The sequence below is a fragment of the Meles meles genome, chromosome 6, assembly GCF_922984935.1.
Source record: "Meles meles chromosome 6, mMelMel3.1 paternal haplotype, whole genome shotgun sequence".
NCBI classification, from domain to species: domain Eukaryota; kingdom Metazoa; phylum Chordata; class Mammalia; order Carnivora; family Mustelidae; genus Meles; species Meles meles.
Genome location: NC_060071.1, coordinates 52273772 through 52293319, shown reverse-complemented (window position 1 = coordinate 52293319; position 19548 = coordinate 52273772). Strand labels below are relative to the sequence as shown.

General features: G+C 55.9%; 1 protein-coding gene across 3 annotated transcripts in view; it reads right to left on the bottom strand.

Annotated features, from left to right (window-relative positions):
* The window catches only part of CORO2B (coronin 2B), a 127217-nt gene extending 108825 nt beyond the window's left edge, over positions 1-18392 (bottom strand). For 2 of the 3 annotated variants that reach the window (XR_006818725.1, XM_046008736.1), the window contains exon 1: positions 17227-17861. Coding sequence is in view for 1 of the 3 variants with exons in the window: in XM_046008736.1 (XP_045864692.1) it covers positions 17227-17241 (15 nt within the window). In the remaining 2 variants the exon portion in view is untranslated. Of the gene's footprint in view, positions 1-17226; positions 17862-18368 lie in introns of those variants that run through there. The other variant, XM_046008738.1, reaches the window with a different exon arrangement.
* Positions 18393-19548: the final 1156 nt, after the last annotated feature.

The following is a 19548-nucleotide window of genomic DNA, read 5'->3' as shown; positions in this document are numbered from 1 at the left end:
CCCGCTTCCACCTCCAAAACGTCATCCCCATGTACCGTTTCCTCTCCAGCCCTCCCCGGCTCAGGGCCCCTGGCACACCACCACGACCACCCCCCCCCCACAGGTCTGCTGCCCACCCCCCCCCCCCGGCCCACCCAGAGCAGTGGGTGTAACTGGAGGCCTCCGGGAGTGGGGCAAGATTGGAGCCACAACCGAGAGCTTTTTGTTTATTTGGTCCTTTTTTTCCCCCTTGATGGGAGGGAAACAGAAATCAGGGAGAAGCTGTGGGTTAAATATACTATTTTTGAGGGACAAAATGGCAACCAGCTAAAGGGCCAGTGCTTTGGGGATGGGTAGAACGCTGGCTCCATCAGCTTAGCAGCTGTGTGGGCTGGGACACGCAACTCTCCAAGCCTCAGTTTTCTCATCCATAAAATGGACATAACAGCAGCCCATGCCAACCACCGCCCCCCCCCCCCCCCGACAACCCCTCCATCTCACAGGCTGTTGAAAGAACGTTAATGAGAGGCACAGAGAGCAACTAGCATAGTCTGGAACATGCTCAGAACCAAGTAAACAGTGATCATTAGTATTTTGTTACTAGTGAACATGCTCAGAACCAAGTAAACACTGACCGTTAGTATTTTGTTACTAGTGAATTCAAATGCTATAGCACCACCCGCCTTGCCTCCCCAGCCCTGGCCAACCCGGAGCAGAGCACAGCAGCCCACAAGGCAGCTGCCTCACTTTCTTCCTCCCTTCTCCTTGACCTGAGACGGCTGAGCCTCTTAATTGCTCTTTGGTTTTCCTCCATTTGAAATGAGCAGGGCACCAATTCCCCGCAGGAAAAAATAAATATGCTTCTGCTCAAAATACTAATGAGGTTGGACGCCAGGTGAGGCGGGCAGGGGAGGCCGGCCCCGAGGACTTTGCGCGAGCCCAGCGGGCCCTGCGGGAGACCACAGCCCAGTTTGGAGCATCCCCAAGAGGCCAAGAGGGATGTGAGGTTCTGGTTTTGCTTCACGGGCCCCAGGCCAGGGGCAGGGTGGCTCGGGGGACCCGTCGTGGCAGGGGGGGTGCGAGCCCCCGTGGTCATGTCCCATGGATGCGTGGAGACAGCCCTCCTCTGAGCAGCTCCAAGAAGAGCTGACGACCGTCTCCCCCTCCTCCCACTCAGTCACCAAGCCTGAAGAGTCCTCTTCCCCCGGCCACTGCCTCTGCCCTGGCTTAGACCCTCATCAGCTCTATGGGGCTGCTGGGCTCCAGACCTCCAGCCTTTCCTGCCTCCTTTCCTGCCTTCCCGAAGTGGTCATTCTCAAGCAGTCAATCAACAAACATGACTGAGCAGGAGGCACCCTGTGGGAGGAGGAAGGCTCAGTGTGACCCAGACCCAGCCTCAGCCTCCTTCTGACCCTCTCCCCTCACCGTGCCCCAGACTAGGGCCTCTGTCCGTGGCTCAGCTACAGGCGGCCTTCTCCTCAGAGCCTTGAGCTTGCTGCTTTCGGCCAGAAAGTTCTTCCCAGATTCCATGGGCGTCCATCCTTCCCCTCATTCCACTCTGGGTCTCCACATCCCCTTTCAGAGCCACCCTATTTACAATAGCCCTCTGCCCCCCACTGCTCCGCCCCTGACCCCAAAGCATTTTTCTTAATGGCGTTTACCATCCCCTGACATTTCTGTTCTGTCCAGTCTCCCAAGCCTCCAGGGCCAGTCCCCTGAGGGCGGGACGTTTTCTCTTTTGCTCACTGATGTTGCTGTGGGCTGTCATCTGGACCGTCTTTTGTATTCAGATTCAGATTGTCCTAATCTGTTCTAATCCTAATGTTGTTATTGACTATGACTTCTTATAAGGCCCCCCATGAGACACAGGAAAAGCAAGCCAGTGATGAAGCTGGGAACAGAACCCCGGCCCTGGGAGAAGCCTTGGAAGCCCTGCCCCTGGGGCCAAACTGGGGACAGGGCTGCTGGCCCCTGGAGTGTGCACAGCAGATGACCTGGGGCCTGCCTGGTCCGGGCACAGAGCTGCAGAATTTCACAGCAGATGACCTGGGGCCTGCCAGAACCCGCGCACAGAGCTGCAGAATTTTACATCTGAAGACAAGGCCAGTCCCATGGTCAGGGGAAGTGCAGCCTGGCTCTTTGGTGCCTGCAACTCCCAGGGGATAGAAACCGGACAGCCGTGTCCCCTTCCTGTGAGGAAATCCTGCCAGAATTCTCAGGGACACATGCGTGGGACTCAGCTGGAGGAGGAAGGAGGGAAGGGGTCCCAGGGTGGGCCTTGGTCCTGGGAGCATTCCTTCTGGCCTGGTCCCGCAGGCCACAGCTGATGCTGCCGGCTGGGCTGGCCCTCCTGTCAGTTCTCTGGCTTTGAACACTGCATAGCTGGGACTTTCGCAGGGTGAAATGCTCCGTCCACCCCTTCTTATCCATTCCACAGCTCATCTGACTCTCCAAATACTGGCAAGAGACAGACAGAACTAGATTGACACCTCTCCCTTTTCAGAGCTGGAAACAAAGACCCAGAGAGTTTGCAACTTGCCCGAGGGCACACAGCATGGTAGAGGCAGAGCCCAGAACAGAAATTAGGCTGAGATTTCAGTTGTTATTATTATTTGGAGTCACCAAGAAAGCATGTGCTGAATGGCTTTCTTGGGACCAGAAGCAGGAGGTTGACAGGGCTTTCTGTCCCCTCCAGAAATCCCCGCCCCCTTCCTTTTGCAAGCACACAGGCTCTATCTGGCTTCAAATCCAAAGAAATTCCTTTCTCCGCTCATTGGCTCTCAGACACGGGAAGCAGCCCATTCCCTGCGGCTTCTTCCCTGGAGGATACGTTCAATAAACAGAACCCCTTTCTCATCTTCCTGCTTAAATATTTCAGGAGGCGGAGAAACAAACAGATCTGCATTTGGTCTGCTTCTGGTCATTCGGAAATGGGGGCTCCTCTGACTCAGGCAGGATCCTCACCGCCCCTACCCCTGCAGTGTCTCCCAGAGGCCACGGGAAATACAGGATGGCAGGGACAGCCACCATCCTGCACAGGGTGCTCACCTGGGTTGGGGAACCTGTTGGGAGCGGGAGAATATAGACCCGTTTTTTGTTTTTTGGTTTTTTACCAGAAGCACCACCCCCGCCCCCACCTACCACTTGCTGTCCCTAGATATGGGAGAACATAGTCTGTTCAGCATCTGTTGTTCTTGTGGACACTTTAGTCACTGCTGCCCGAGACCACAGCGCAGGGGACCTGAGGTTGCTGCTCAGACAGGCACCACCTACAGGGCAGGAGTACAGAGCCTCCAGGCACAGGTGGACCAGAGCTCTGACTGGAGACCACGGCCATTTAGTGGGCCAGTCCCCCTAGGGCTCCCCCATACCCTCCTTTTGTTTATTCCTTCAGTCGTTCATGGAGCACATTATTCTTGGGCAGGGAACATTCAGCAGCTCCCCTTTGCCGCCAGGATTCTGACTTCTCAGACTGTCATTTCCTGTGCTTCCCATTCCGGCCCCAATCCCATCCCAGCCACACCTCCCTCCACTCAAGTCACAGGGCACGCTGCAGTGCTCCTGCGTGCTCCCTTCCCCTAGACGAGTCCTTCCCTTTCCTTATTGCTACCCGCCTCTGCCTTTTCTCCTCTCTCATTCTTTGCTCTCACCATTTGCAGGATGGTGAGTGAGACACCGCCTCCTTGAAGCCTTCCTTGACCATCCTCCCCCCCCCCATGCAATGATCCCCCTGCCTCCCTCCTCCTGGATCACTGTCCCTGCAGCCACCTGGAAACTGCTCCTGGGACACCCTCACGTGTGAGGTCTTAGCTTTCCAACTCAGTTACAAGCATCTAGAGAGTCAGGTGCCAGCTTCTGTTTCAGCCAGCTGTCTGAGGATAAGGGCTGCCCCTGGACATTACTCCAGAAGGAAATACAGCTGTAAAGACATCTTCATGCCTGTGCCTTACCTCCCAGAGATTTTGATTCTACTGTTCTGGGCAAAGGTGGGGTGGGGAGGGGAGAAAGGACCAACTACATCATTTGTAGGGGACCTTGATCAAAAAGAATACAGGGTTTCAAGAAAGTATCAGCAGAACATTAAACCAAGTGTCCCATGGGTCATATAATCCTGCAAAGCCGGCTCTGGGGGCAAGCATTTAAATGTCCCCAGGGGATGTGTAGCCAAGCCTGGAGAACCACTGCTCCTGACAACATGGGGACACCGAAGTTTCTTGTACCCCTGAGCCCCTGTGGCAGTGCATGCACCCCTGCACGCCTGGGCCGCCCGGAGCACAAATATTTGTAGTGGGAATGAATATATGAGCAGATGGAGAGAGATGAAGCTTACACCAGAAAGCTGGGAAGGATCCTTTTTCCACTTGCTTTAAAAATCAAATATAAATATATTAAAAATTAATATCATATTATTAACAAGTAAATACAATAAGTCAATAATTATTTTGTCTAAGAAAATAAAATATTCATATTTTAACATTAATATATTAAAATATATCCACCATGCCCATAGTGCACAAACTTTAAGTGTTCCGTTTGAAAAATGTTTACCCATGCATACATTCACCTGACGGCCATCACTCCAGAAGGTTCTTTTGTGCCCTCTCCTAGTTAATACACCCCACCCCACCCCAGGTCACCAATAAAGAGTGGATAGAATTTTCATCGAAGAAGGGCTCTCGGGCTGAGCAAGGCAGCATCAGCACAAGCGGGGTATAGGAAAAGGTGGAGAAGGTTGACCCATAGAATTGCCCGGCGTGGGAGGGGCTGATGTTTACACCAAATAACGGGGAATAAGCACAAAGTTTCCGACCGGCTAAGCGACTTGCTCAAAGTCACAGCCAGCTGTGGCAGAGCCAGGACTCGAACTCTGATCCTCAAACCCCAAGTTTTTGGTTTTGTTTTTTTTTTTTAAGATTTATTTATTTGAGAGAGAGAGAGTGAGAGAGAGCACAAGCAGGGGGAGCAGCAGAGGGAGAGGGAGCAGGGAGCCCAATGCGGGGCTCGATTCCAGGACCCCGGGATTATGACCTGAGCCGAAGGCAGTCAGTAAACGGCTGAGCTACCCAGGCGCCCCATCGATGCCCGAGTGTTGTTAGCTGTTCACGACCCTGGCCGTCTGGAGTGTGTATGCACGCACACGTGTGCATGCACTGGTGGACGTGGCTCAGAGGGAGGAAGATGGGCCAGGGCCTGAGGCTGGACAGCAACAGGAAGTAAGTACATCCATGAGCTCCCTCCTCCACCCAGCCTGGGACCAGGGGATGTCATCTAGCTGGGGAAACTGAGTCTCAATCAGAGTTGGGGGATGACTAACCCAAGGTCACACAGCATCTGAGCTGAGCTTTAGGTGGGAGCTGCAAGAAGCCCCCTATAGTGGTCTTCTCTCCATGCTGGAACCATGTCTTCCAGCAGGAGAATTATGGCCCTCTGCCCCCTCCTTCTGTCTCCTCAACTCCCAGAGCCAACCTTTCCAGTAGCCCCAGGCATATGGGAAAGGCCAGTACCATGGTGTGGTCCCACCCACCAGGGGTATCCCCTTGGTGGGGAGAGGGGCACTAGCAGTGCTCCCTCCCAGCCCCGCAGGAGCTACCTGCAGGGGACCTGGGCTGGGGGCCCAAACCCCTTACCCCCACCTGGCTACACCCAGGTTTTGGGAATGTCCACTCACTCTCCGCCTCTAGGGTCCAGCTGGAAAAGACCACCGAAGGGCAAGTCGGATCAGGTCCCTCCCGTTACAGCCGGGCCAGGGCACCTGACATTTCTATAGGGTACAGCCCAAACCCCACCTGGCTCCCGCGTGCCCCTCCAGCTTTGTTTCACCACCCCTTACCTACCCTTTCCACCCAGCCACATCCAACTCTCCCCAAATAAGCCAAACCCGTGTCCCCCCTTCCATGTCTTTGTTCATGCCGCCCCCTCTCCCCGGAATGCCCTTCCCTCCTCTTCCTACGCTTCTGCCTACTCGGCCTCCTCTGGAGACCTTGCCTGGCCTCCGGGATCCATCCCCATGGCTTCAAGGGCTCGGTGCACACATCCCTGCCCTCCCGCACTGCTGCTCACCTGCCTCCCTTTGCCACATCCCTGTAGCACGTGTCCTTCTGGGCAGCCCGTCTCCAGCACCGGATGGGGGTTTCCCTGATGAGAGGATGGCCTGGGTGCACCCCTTCATGCTTGGTGCCACATGCTTCGGGCCTGGCCCACAAGTGCTCAGCAAATGCTTTTCGAATTTATCTAGTGCCTCATTTTATTTAGAGGCAAGGAAGCGGGGTTGGTCAGTGGTCGGGAGACCAAGGCAGCTAGGGTGGAGAGGTACACAGAACCACAGCCGTCCTCACTGCCCCCACTCCCTTGGCAACTCTGGCTCCCCGCTCCCTCACTCCTGCTTCACTCTCCTTCTCAGGAACCTCTCCCAAGTAAAGTCTAATTATTCGGGTCTCACCATCTGCAGGCGGGTTCCAGTGGGTGACAGCTGCCTAAGTCAGGTATTACCCCTCTTGGGGGAATTTATATTTTAATAACATCTAAAAGGCCCAGAGGAACAAAATCCTGGGTACGGTGCTGGAAGGGTGATCTTGAAAAAAGCAATCACGATCGGCCCCCACTGTCCGGCCAGCGGGCCCACGCGGGTGGTGCAGTCAGACACCCTGGGGCAGGTCCAGGTCCACCCTCCCCAACTGTGGTGCCCAGGGCTAGTGCCGCCCTCTTTGAGGCTGGGGTGACGCTCGAGTTGTGGGGTGACGATCGAGACGCTCAGATGTGACACACGTGGCATGGGGACAGGCTTGGGGGAGAGCATCACTCCTGCTGCTCTTCAGAAGCAAAGGTCCACTGGTTCCCGGGGGCGGGGGGCGGCAAAGGGGTGGCTTCGTTTGCGGCCCCTGAGCCCCCCCTCTCTTCCTTCCGCCCACTCTGCCTCTCTCCCTCTCTCCCTCCCTCCTTCCCTCCAAGTTCCAGGGAAAACTTTGCCTTTGCCGAGAGACTTCTCAAGCCCTGATAAGGTCTGGCCAGAGGAAAGCTCTTAGCAACCCAGGCTCCCAACACAGAGGCCCTTCTAATGGTTTCAGAGAAACAAAGGAGGGAAAGATTGGCTGCAGCCCAACATGCCAGGAGGGCTGGCTTCCAGGAGGGAGAGTGGGGTTTGTGGGCCTCTGCGGTGGCAGAGTGGCAGCCTGATACACAGGGTACAGGGCTGCCAGATCTCGGGGACCACAGCCCCGTGGCCAAGAAGGAGCCTCAGAACGCACTCCTCCTGCCTCTGCCAGACCAAGGCCACGACTAGGCGTGGTGCTCCTGGATGATTACCTGGGGAGCTAAGCCTCTCCGTTCGGGTGCTCGCTGCCAGCCAGGCGAAGTTCTCCAAGTCTCCTTTCTAGAACTTTCCCCCGCCACCCACCTCTGAATCAGTCCTTGGCCCGATTTCTATCAGAAGCGGAGAAAAACCCATGGAACTGAAATTCACGCAGCCTGAGCCTGCCATCAACCAAAGGGAGCCCCACTTCCTGCTCTGCCGCTTGTGCCCCCTTCAGGAAAACCTTCTGGGGTCTCGATTTCCTCCTTTGCAAAACAGAGGTCCCATTATGTCTCTATTTAGAGATCCTTCCAGCTCCAGTGGTCCACGGACGTACAGGAGTAAGGACTAAGCCCAGGCAGGAGCAACGTTTAGGGAATAGCTTCGGCTTCTCAGACATCCTGTCCAACCTTGCACTTCACACCGGCTACCCCAAAGTCTACACCGCACCTTTGACGAGCACTGTGAAAGACATCCCAAAACATCAGACATCATCCCCCGCCTCAGCGAGCTCACGGTCAAGTCAAGGAATCAAGGTCAATCCCCATAACAACATAACTTTGTTGGGACTTTACCTGCGGCTGGTGTCGTAGAGGCTGGGCAGGACAGGAGCTCGGAGAACGGGGGAATTAACTTGGATCCGGACCCTCAAAGGCCAATTTAACAGGATATTTTGGGCCCTGAAATGGCCTCAATCCATAACAACCTGAGTTTGTTCTCACATGCTATCATGACGATGGCAGGAAAGCAGCCCTGGGGTCTTTAGAGGACACACTGGTGATACTACGAAGTTATCAGACAGACCCTCAGGTACACCGAAATCCCCTTTCCCAGAATTCCAAACTTGTCGGAATCCTAAATTTCCCCCACGCATTCCTGCGAAGTTATCTCTACCGGGAGGTCAGCAAGGCAGGCGTGGACAGCATTTTCTTCACCAAGCTACACCCGAACTGCAGGAATTAAATCCCCTTGTCCCCCTCCCCCAGCACCTTCCTTTTCCATCAGCTGTTTCACGTCCTGGAAACTCCCCTAGATCCCGGATCATCATGCCGCTGAAACCATTCTCAAAAAAAATGTTTTGCTGCAAATCCCTCAAGCTAGCAGAGGCTATAGCTTCCCATAAACTCAAAAGAAAAGCAGGTCTGAGCTTGGGGGCACCAGGATGTATCTGGAGCAAAGGTCAAAGTCATTTGCCAGCGGGGACTCAGTCTCTCTGCCCAGAGACTTGGGCAACACTGGGCTTTGAGACCAACTTTCCCCCACCTTCTGCAGGGCGCTGGGGCCTGCCGGGGTTCCAGGACGATACAGATCAAGGGTTGGATGCTTTATTTGTCTCACTTTTCAAATGAAAGCAGGACATCTGATTCTTATTCCGATTATTTGTCCCAAGCATATTAAAACAGGAAGAGGGAAAAGCAACTTTTCATCTGCCCCATACCAGCCTGACCAAGTACAAACAGACAGAGGCTGTTTGGGAGAGATGACCTAGTCTCTTCTGCCGATGCAGTGTGAAAGAGGGCTGCTGGCGCGACCACAGCAGGGGGGAAGCTCTTGGACGGACTGCCTAACTCCCAAGGCCGAGGGACACTGGTGGTGGGAGGGGGCAGGAGGGGTGTGAGATCCCTAGAGATCCCAGTGCCCTAGTGAGGCAGAACACTAACTCCCTTTTCACAGATGAGAAAACAGGCTCAGAGACATTGAGGGGACTAGCCCAATGTCATGCAGGGAGGAGCAGAGGTTAAGAGCAAAGCCTGAGTCTTTTTGCCTCCAGACACCCCCGCTCTGGCCACAGGTCTCAGGGTCATTCCTACCAGACTGATTGAGGGGGAAGAAAGGCCTGAAAGGCAGGCTCAGCCCCTCACCAGCTTTGTGACCTTAGTAAGTGACCTCCCTTCCCTCTCTGGGCCTCTGTTTCTGCACCGAGCAGAGGAGGAGCAGTAAAGGTACATGAAGACTGAAGGAGGAAATACGTGTGAAACACTTTTTGTGAGTCTGGTATAGGCGCGCTCTAGAAAGGTCAGCTCCTTCTGCTGGTGATCTTTATTTCCCAGCCAGCTTCCTAAAAGCAGGGACCGAACACCTCCTAACGCCTCCTAAGAAACTAGCATTTATTAAGTGGATCTAAATTCAGATTAGGAGTCATACTTGTGTTCCTAGAAAGTGTGGAGTGCCACAGAGGCAGAGGACTGGACCAGATGACCTCAGACAGCTCTGGAGTTGAACCCTGAGCACGGGGTTCCTTCCGAGGGCTGAGTGTGAACAGCCCCCCCCCCCCCCCCCCCCCCCCCCCCCCCGCCAAGAGAGTCTCTCCACATCCCTCTGTCTGGGCAGCTGGATCCTGCATGGGTGTTCTCCTTGGTCTCACGCATGGGCCAGTAAGTTCACTCTATATATCCTTATAGTTTTATTTTATTTTAAAGATTTTATTTACTTATTTGACAGAAAGATAGTACAAACAGAAGAAGCAGCAGAGAGAGAGGGAGAAGCAGGCTCCCGGCTGAGCAGGGAGCCCCCAACTTGGGATCTACCCCAGGACCCTGGATCCATGACCTGAGCCGAAGGCCGATGCTTAACCACCCAGGCACTCTACAATTTTATTTTAAAGACTGAGGCCCGATCCAAGTAATCGGAAAGACTACAGATGGTTATAACTGGGCCCGGTAAAAATATAAGGTGGAAATTTCCCTGCCAGAGCAAAGTTTCTCTTTGGAAAAATAAATGACCCTTGCCTGCCAGCCATGAAGGGTCCTGTCCTCCCAAACACAGCCCAAGGAGGCTCTGTGAGGGACAACAGAACATCATACCTTATACCCCACTGGCTCAGGTCGAGTCTAAGAAGTGGCCAACGGAAAAGCCATCCTCCTGTGATCAGGAAGCCACAGAGAGGAGGAGGAGGAGAGTGCCAGAGTCAGGAGGCCTGGGTTTGGACCAGCCTCTAATCTGCCCGCTGCGCAACTTTTTGCAGCTTACTTGGCCTCTTTGTGCCCATTTCCTCATTCTTGAAGTGGGGGTAGCACCGTAAAGCATACAATGACCTAATACACGTGCGAGCTCTCAGACACCCTCGAGCTCTGAGACACCTACGTGCAGCGGGCCTTCCTGTGGACCGGCTTCTGACTCCGGGCCTCTGCTTATGCTGTTCCCTCTGCCTCCTACCCTCTCCTCAGCTCCTCTCCTTCCACCTGCTACCGTCTGCCCTCATCCTTCGTGAATCAGCTTAGAAGTCCCCTCCACACCCCTCTGACTAGGTCAGGCCCTCTGCTGTGATTCCCAGAGTTCCTCAGTACTTCTCATTTCATGAGCCCCAGGACGCTCATTGTAAGCATTTGTTTAATTTTCTGTCTTCCCGACGTGAATAGCGAACACTCAGGCATGTGGTAAGTGCTTCACACGGATCAGCTCGTTTAATCTTTATAATAATCCTTTTAAGTGCTACTATTATCAATCCCAATTAATGGATGGGAAAAGCGATGTTCAGAGAGGTTAGGCAATTTGCCCAAGAACAAACAGCAAATAAATGATACAGTGCCATCTGTCTGGCTCTAAGTTGGCATTCTTAAGCCAGTACCACCCACCCTGGTCATCAGGGGCCATCCCAGAGGGCCGCCCACCCCAGGCTGAGAGGGGATTTGTGCATTCAAGTGGGAAAGGGCTGCAGGCCTGGACCACAGACCTGGGTTCCCTATGCAAAGGTAGCTTTGTGGAAATGGAGGTGTTGTAAGAGTTCACCCTCCGGGGCTGATCGCCCTACCTTAGAGGCCCTGTCTGACCTCAAACACCGCGGGCTGGGTGCCCTCCTCCTCACTAACTCAGCTTACATTTTTTTCCCAAAGGATTTACAGGGCTCCCAGTTCCAGCGGAAGCCTAAGCAGAACACAGCCATGGGTGTCCCCCTGACGCAAATAGCCTTTGCCAAGCACCCTTGGTGCCGGGACCCCAGACCCACAGAAAAGAGCCCTCTGCCTTGGGGGGTGGGGGCAGAAGAGAGTCCTGGAAATGAGATGCCCATGTGCTCTGGGGTCTGACGGCCCACCTACTCCCCCATCCACTAAATCTGTGCCCCAGAGCAGGTCACTCACCCTCCCTGCGCCTCTGGAAAACGGGAGTGTCTGCTAACAGAACCAAGCTCCCAGAGCCCGTGCGACCGTGTGTGCCCGATGGCGGCTTCATAACTTATTCTTGAGAGCCCGGTGATTAATGTCCACAGGCTGTGGACCATTAGCGATTGGATTGAGAAGGTTCTGGCTCCATGTCAGAAGATCTGGGTGTGCAACCCGGCTCTGACCCATATTAGCTCTGGGATTAGGGTGTGGCCATGTTTTCACTGGGAGACTCTGTTTATTCATCTGTAAGTAGGGGGCTCCCTCCCTGTCCTGGGACCCTCCAAGGGATTCGTGTTTGTTTTCTGTAGAAGGGACTGTCCTGACCAGAGCTGGGTGCCTCCCCTTGCTGTGTTAATTAATTGGAAGGGGGGGTGCCAGCCAGAAACCAATTAGGAGGTCCCTCTAGGGGCCTCTTGGGGGAGGGGAGGCAGTGGGCAAGAAGGGGCGGGTGACAGCTCCTTCCTCATTGTCGCAACCTCCCCTCCCCCTCCCCTCGCCTCCCAGGCAGCTGGTCCCACACTCCAGGCCCACAAAGGAGAGGCTCATTCAAAACAGCTTCTTTTCATGCGGCAGCCGCTGGATTTGCATCTGTCCTCGCCCAGTGGGCTCTGCTCCATGTCAGCTGCCCAGCCTGAGCCTGCAGGGTCCACAGGCCAGGAGAGGAAGGGGAACAGAACTAGCTGATCAGGAGAAGAGGGACGGAGAGGGGGGCTGGGCGCAGAGGGAATTTGCACATTCTCTCATCTCCTGGACACCAGACAAATTCTGTGGCTAGCGTATCCAGATCAGAATCAGCCCCGTTGCCAGGAGCCGGCGGTGGCTGAGGCCATGTCTGCTCCAGGCTGGCCAACCCGGGAGAGAAATGGAAAAACTCACTCCATCTCGGAGTTGCCAGGGACGGAAACTGCCAGGCCGTGGGTCTAGCCAGTGTCCACACTCCCAAACCCGCCAAGCTCAAGTCTGTGCCGATTCCACAGGGCCGGCTCGCTGTGGGGCTTTGGGGGGCCCCGGGGCTCCTCACCGTCCTTCCCAGATGCCTCTGCGTACTGTCATAGGGGCAAAGGTGGCAATGACCCGGGGGCCAGAGAACACAGGCCCTAGGGGCCCAGGTGGGAAGAAAGTAACCCATGGGAGCTCTGGAGGGAGAGACAGTCCGGAAGGAGAGAGGCTGAGGTTTTGAGCACTTACAGTATGCAGGAGACAGACCTGGCTTGTGCCCGAGGGGCCCTGAGATCCTAACTCAGTGCTCTGCACAACTCCTCCCATATCCATCTCCTCAGAGGTCCTGGACAGCAGGGGCCGTGGCTTCGGTGTCCTATGACCCTAATGCCTAACACATAGCCTGGTCCAGACTAAGATCTCCCAGGGTGCTGGCCCTAGGAACAAGTGAACGCTAGCACATACCTTCTGCATGAGAATGCTGGGTATCTGCAAGAACTGAGGGGAGGGAGGAGGTATGATGGGCGCACGGGGCAGGGGAGGCAGAACTTCCCGCTTCAGGTTTCTGGGAGCTGGGTCTCTGTGGGGAACGGTGAACATCTCTGCCCTTAAACTGGCTCTGTCACAGGCCTGCTCTCTCCTCTCTTCTCCCAGTAAGAGCCAGACAGGGGACAGGTGCTGGGAAGTGGAATGTCTGGGAGTCCAGGCATCTTTTGAACTGGCCAGACCCTGGTTTGGGAGTTGGAAGCAGAAGGCTTCATACCCCTTCCTTCTCCTTTGTCCTGGCCCAGAAGGTCGCAAGGGACCCCAGATGCTTTTTCAAGAGAAGAGAGTGACTCTGACACGAGAGGTCCAGGCTGGGGTGGCGCAGTGGGATCATTGGAGTGGGGCCAAACCCCCTGTCCCTGAGTGGGCTGCCTGCCCCCCTCGCACCGCAGCCAGGAATCAGGAGCCCTCGGGTTCTGACTTCTCCAGCCACAAACCCGCTGAGTGACCTGACGCAACTTAGGATGCGTTCCCTGGGTCTCTGTTCTGTTATTTGTCAGGGGAGAGATTTGGATGGTTTGACTCACACATCCTATTCTGTGAGGCCTCTCTTCAGGGGTCCTAAGGACACACGACCTGGCCAAAACCAAGGTTTGTTAGTAGCTTCCTGGAAAAGGCCACACTGTCCTTGGTCCCAGCACATCCAGCAGGAGCCAGGGGCTCCCCTCTGTGAACTAGGCTGTGCTGGGACAGGGGCAGGAGAGAAAGGGCTGACGTGCAGAATGAAGAGCCCGACCATGGCCAAGGATGTCACTTCTGAACCTGGAACTGGCTGCTCAGAGGGGGGGATACTGGCATCTAGAATAGTCTGTCTGCCCACACTCCTTCTCCTAAGACCTTCTGAGGTGCAGCAGGCATCCCAGCTGCTTGGGGTACTCTGTTCTTGGACTGCTGACCCCCCGGAGGTGGCCTTGGGGACCAGGAAAGTGCTGAGCACCTGGCATCTCTTGTGACAAGCCACACCCAGGAACAAGGAAGCCCAGTCACCTTCCTTACCTACAAGCCTGAGCTCTGGCCACAGCCAGACAAAAGCCAGGAAAATCACTCCAAAGGACCTCAAGGCAGCAAAAGGCGTTTGCAAAGTCCTGCCTTACAGATGGTGGACTTTTCTTATAGCCTATTGACTTGTACTCTATGCACAATTTTAATGTGTTTTGTTCTGTTTTTCCAGCTGATGGGAGTTTAGAAACATATTTAAGACCAGAGAAGCACAGTCAGGCTGGTACATGACTGAAACAGCATCGAGACAGAAAACGTATAGAGAGCAGGCAGAAAAGGGCAAAGAATAAAATCATCCCATTACTGGGAAAGCAGCCTTCGTTCCCTCCGCCCTCACCTGCCCTCTGGACTGATACGGGACTGAACCTGGGAGGAGATGGGCCCTTAACCTTCTGGGGATGTTTATGGTCTGACAGGCTGCATCCCTTTTTTTTTTTTTTTTTTATCTTCCTTCTCCTCATCATTGCATAAAGAACCTAAGACAGCTTATGAAATTCCACACAATAAAATAAGAGTTTAAAACGTCATAACCAGGAATCACGCCATCAGCCTGGAAGGTCCCACTCTGGAGACTTGCTCTTTATCTCTCGTGCCATCTGGGGCAGGGGTCCCTCCAAGCCACCTGGACTTCATGGGCAACATTAGCGGCTGCAACTCACCAGGAAGGGGGCCAGAGTGCACATGAGAGGGGGATGGTAGATGGAACTGGAGGCCCATCAGACTCAGGACGTTCTCCTGAAGACTAACAGCTTGTCATTGGTTTCCTCTCCTCCACTTTCCAGCCGTCTAAGCTAAAGAGACCTCCTTCGAAATCCACGCCTTACCCCTGGCCCAGAGGACTCCAAGGGGCAGGCAGCCGGGGCTCACCAGAAAGGGGTGACCTTTGCCTTAAGGAGCAGCCAGGGCTGGGTGGGTCTCACCCTCCAGCCCAGTCATCCCCTGCCTTTCACTCCAGTTGGTAAGGAGAGATTCCACCTCTCAGACCCCCTCAAGGGTTCCTCTTCTTATCTGTCTTGTGACTAGACCAACCCCCCAAAAGAGAGAGCTCCCCCTGTCGCCATCAGAGCCCACTTCCTCGTAGAAGACGTGCCAACGCCCAACAGAAGGGATCCAAGACATCCAAGAAACCAACTGCTGCACCTCACAGATGGAAAAGACAGAGGCTTAGAGATGGCAGTGACTAGCCCAAAGTCACACAGCCTTTCTGTGGTTGACTGAGCACTAGAGGCCAGGCCTTCAGACTCCCAGAGCACTGTGGTTCTTCTAGAACTCATGGGGAAGCCTCTTCTGGCAGGTTTTCAGGCAGCAGGAGGGCCCCTAGGCCCTCTCTGCTTCTCTTTTGCTCTCCTAGGCCTCCCCACGTGAACACTGCTGGTCTGCGAAGGGCTGGCAAGGGGAGAGAAGCTAGGGTTAAGGTGGGGATTTTATCTAATCCTCTGAGCTGGCTTAAACTGATGCCACATTGGTTAGGGCAGGAGAACATCCAGGAGGGTTTGGTGGGGGCTGTGCAGAAAGGGGAGGGCATCAGTGAATAATCACTAGATCCAAGAGGCTAGGCCTGCCACTGAGTTTAGCAGACAAGTACCCACTTTTGTGGGCTCCATGCCCCAGGGCCTGAGGCTCCGAGTATAACCCAGCCTCCGTGTACTCAACAGTGCAGAGCAAGACAAAGATCACAGGCTATAGGTTGTGATAGAGCTGACGGCAAATCCCAGCTTTGCTACTTACTTGCTGTGTGAACTTAAGCAAGTCCCTTTTCCTCTCTGAGCCTCAGCCTCTTCCACTTCTAAGGGGGCTGAACACACCTTCCTTGCAGGCCTCCTGGGAAGGAAGGCTGCCTGAGCTCATGTACATAAAGAGACGCAGGGGAGGCACTGAGTTAAATTTCAGTGCTATTATTACAAATCTCATATGCTTTATCTCTCATCCAGGCCCATCCATTACTCTTTGCCTCGGCCTGCTTGCGTCTTTGACATGAATAACCTTAATGATAATAATCCTTCCCAGGCAAACAGCATTTGCATCATGTCCAAACACGAAGCATCCTACCCACCGTGGTCCACAGCAGCCCTGTCAGGAGTAGTCAAAACTGAGGCAGACCCTTAGCCCCCAGACACATCCCCCCACCCCCAGCAACGTTTCTAAGTCCCAGTTTTGGGACTGAGCCCAAAGACCCTGGACAGACATGCTGTCTCTGGGCAGGCAGATCTCCTGGAGGCACTGGTAACTCCTGGCTTAGCAGAAGGAGCCAGAAGTACCCTTCCCATCACCTCCACAGCTGACCCTCCATCTGGTCCACTGCTCTGACCTCCTCTCCACACTGGCCTCCAGCTCTCCAGTCCTGAGAGCCAGGTGGGTAGCTACTGGAATCTGGCCTTGGTGTGGGGATGCCAATCCTAAAGGCCAAGGCCAGGCTGTGAGCTCCTTACCCTGACAGGGCCCTCTGAAAAGTCTGGGTTCACACCTCTGATCTTCTTACTAATTCTTCAACTGTCTGTCACCACCCCCAGGACCCACAGTATCATCCTCACATCACACAAGAGGAAACTGAGGCTCGGAGCAGAAGGGCCCGGCCAAGGTCATCCATGGGGTTTGGGGCAGAGGGAGGAGTGAACTCAGTTCTCCTCTGGTCTCCTGATGCTGGGCACTTTCCACAACTACCTTGGTCTGCTTTCCATAATGGGGAGGCCGCAAAGTCTCTCCAATAAACCTGGGCGGCTGTAGCAGAGTCAGAACTCTCCTCCAATATGGGGGCTGTCAGAACGCGCATCTCTCCGCTCCCTGTCACATTCCCTCCCCGCATCTTCAAGAGGGTCATCAGGGAACCTGTCCTACCCCTGGCGGCAACTCCTGGGGCTGGAGGAGTGCCTTCTCCACTGAGTAGCTCCGGAGTGAGGCCAGAGTTCGCGGGACCGGCAGCAGCGGCCGGCAGGTGGGGTGGATTTGCCCGTCGGATGGTCTCCCCAGGGCGACAAGCCCATTCCCACACCCACTCCTGCCAGCGTCGCTCCCCGCGGCGCGCTCTAACGGGAGACACCAAGCAGCTGCCCAACACTGCTCTCCAGGGGTTAAAAATGCAGCATCCTAAATAAGGGTTAAAAATGCAGTCGCGGGGCGGGCCGGTGCGGGGGGGGGGGGGGGGGGGATGGTGTCCAAAGCACTGCGGCTGCCAAAGCGGCATCCTCCCCCTTCCCTCCGCAGTCCCTGGGGGCCAGGGCGACTGGAGGGACCGGGGGAGCAGAGGAGGCGCGCGCCGCACCTCCCCGGCACCAGTGCCCCCTCCCCACGCCCACACCCCCGCGCCCCCAGCAGCCGAGGCCGGGGGCTGCAGGCGCCGGCGGGTCCCGGGCGCGGCGGGCGAGCGGCGCTTACCTTTGTGACAGTCATGCAGAAACTCCCGGGCGGTGCGGGGGCGCGGGCGCGGCGTGCGGGGGCGGTGGCCGGGGTCCACCGCGGGCCCCAGGCGGCGGCGGGAAGCGGGCGGGCGCGGCGCGGGCAGCTCTGGGCGCGCTCGCCGCTCCCCGCGCCCCGCGGGCAGTTCGCAGGAGCCTGGGGCCGCGCTCCGGGCGGGCAGCGCGCAGGGACCGCTCGTCGGCGCTCGCCCGCCGCTCGCCGCTGATGTCAGCCCCGAATGTGCATTTATAATAGATGAGCCTCCTTCGCCGCAGGAAGGCGAGGCAGGAAGAAAGGGAGAGGGGGAGAGGGCCCAGGCTGGGGGGCGGGGGGAGGAAGAGGGGCCGGGAACTCGCTACAAAGGAGGAGGCGGAGGGGAGGAGGAGGAGGAGGAGGAGGAGGAGGAAGCGCACGCCCGCCCGCTGCCCTGCCCTGCGCCTGGGGCTTGCTAGCCCGCCGCGGGGCACCGCCGCTCCCCTGGCCCCGGCCAGGCGCCCAGGCCCGCGGCCTTAACCCCTTCGCGCCCGCGGACGCCACGCGTCCAGGCGAGGCCAGGTCCTGGCACCTGCTGGCTGCGGGCGCGCACGGCCACCCCCGCGCTCGGGGGCCCCCGTTGGCCCGGGGACGCTGCTGAAGTCACACGCTAGACGGCCGAGACGCCGCGTGGGCCGGGAAGCCCGCCAGGCTCGCCCCCTGGAGGTTGGCGAAGTCCTTCCCGGGCCTAGAGTGCCGCGCGGCAGCGGAGAGGGGCGTGGCGGCCGCAGGCCTTGCCTCGCTCGACCTCGCGCTGCGTCGCGGGACAAGCGGTCTTTTGAATTTAATTCCCCGCAGCGATTGGCTGGCCCAGCGGGCAATGTAGCCAGTTTCACAGAGAAGGAAACTGAGGACCAGACTGGGAAGTGACTTAGACAAGGGCAAACAGCCATCCTTGGCTCCAGGCGGTCGTCCTGGCGCCCGCTCTTTCCACGTCGCCACAAGCTCTCTACGGAACCCCTTGTTAAAAAAGCTAGACTCCTCTCGAGATCGGACGGTCCCTGTCCTAGGTGTGTCTACCCTGCGCTTGGGTGCAGCGCTGCTCTGGCGGAGCACAGGCGCGACCTGTGTGGTGCATGAATCCTGACCTGGGTCACGCCACATCCAGCCGCTGACGGACTTGAGGGACAACCACCTGAAGGTAACCGGGCAAGTCTCCTCCTTCCCGAGCACCTGAGCAGAACCGGTTTCGGCAGATACTGAACCTCCGAGACTCAGAAGAGGAGGGGTTAGTGGAGATGGAGGCGGAGGGATCTTCGCGCCCCACTGCCTGCCTTAAGCCGGGAAGTGCTGGCTTCCTGCTCCACCGCGACTGTGCAAAGCAATTAACTAGACCAAGTGGACCAGGTGGTGTCTGGGCACCTGCTCTGGGGAGACCAGGTGCCTGCCTTCAAGGAGCCCGCCTTCAAGGAGCTGGCTGAGTAGACAACAACAGTAGTCATCAGGATCTGCTGAGCGCTCAGTGGATCGGCCTGCTATATTTTTATTTTAATTTCTTTTCCTGTAACCCTACCTGCAAGAGTATGAGGAAGGAATTACCATCTTCATTTTGCTGATGAGTGAACACACTCAGAGAGGGAAGGGGACTTGCCCAAGATCACACACCACACTGACAGCCAGGACTTGAACAGAAGTCTTTCTAATAGAGATCTTTTATTTGATTATTTTATTTTATTTTATTTTACAGAGAGAGACATAGTGAGAGAGAGGGAACACAAAGAGGGGGAATGGGAGAGATAGAAGCAGGGTTCCTGCCCAGCAAGGAGCTCCATGCGGGGCTTGATCCCAGGACCCTGGGACCAGGACCTGAACCAAAGGTAGACGCTTAAGGACTGAGCCACCCAGGTTCCCCAGAAGTCTTTTTAAATGGTGCCTAGCATTCCCAGCATTGCACCGTGGCTCTGCGGGTTCCACAGTGCACACTCACACCTGTTGTCCTATGTGATCTTCACACTTGCCCTGGGAGGTAGATGGACAGCTACTAGCCCTACTTCAACATGTTTGAATGACTTGCTAATTCTCTTGGGGAGCAAATGTTGCTGCATTTCCTCTGTGCACACCCTTCCTGTTCCTATGTTGGACCACATGCTTTTGACCACAGTGCTCCCCTGCCAAGAATGCCCTCCTGATTATGCACTAATTCAAACATTCCCCACCTCTTGCGGCCCTACCTCTTTGGTGCACCCGGACTCCAGCCCCCATGCTCATTTGGGTCTGAGTGCCTGGTGTTTTCATGAGCTTCCCGACATGAGCCGACAAGCGTCCTGA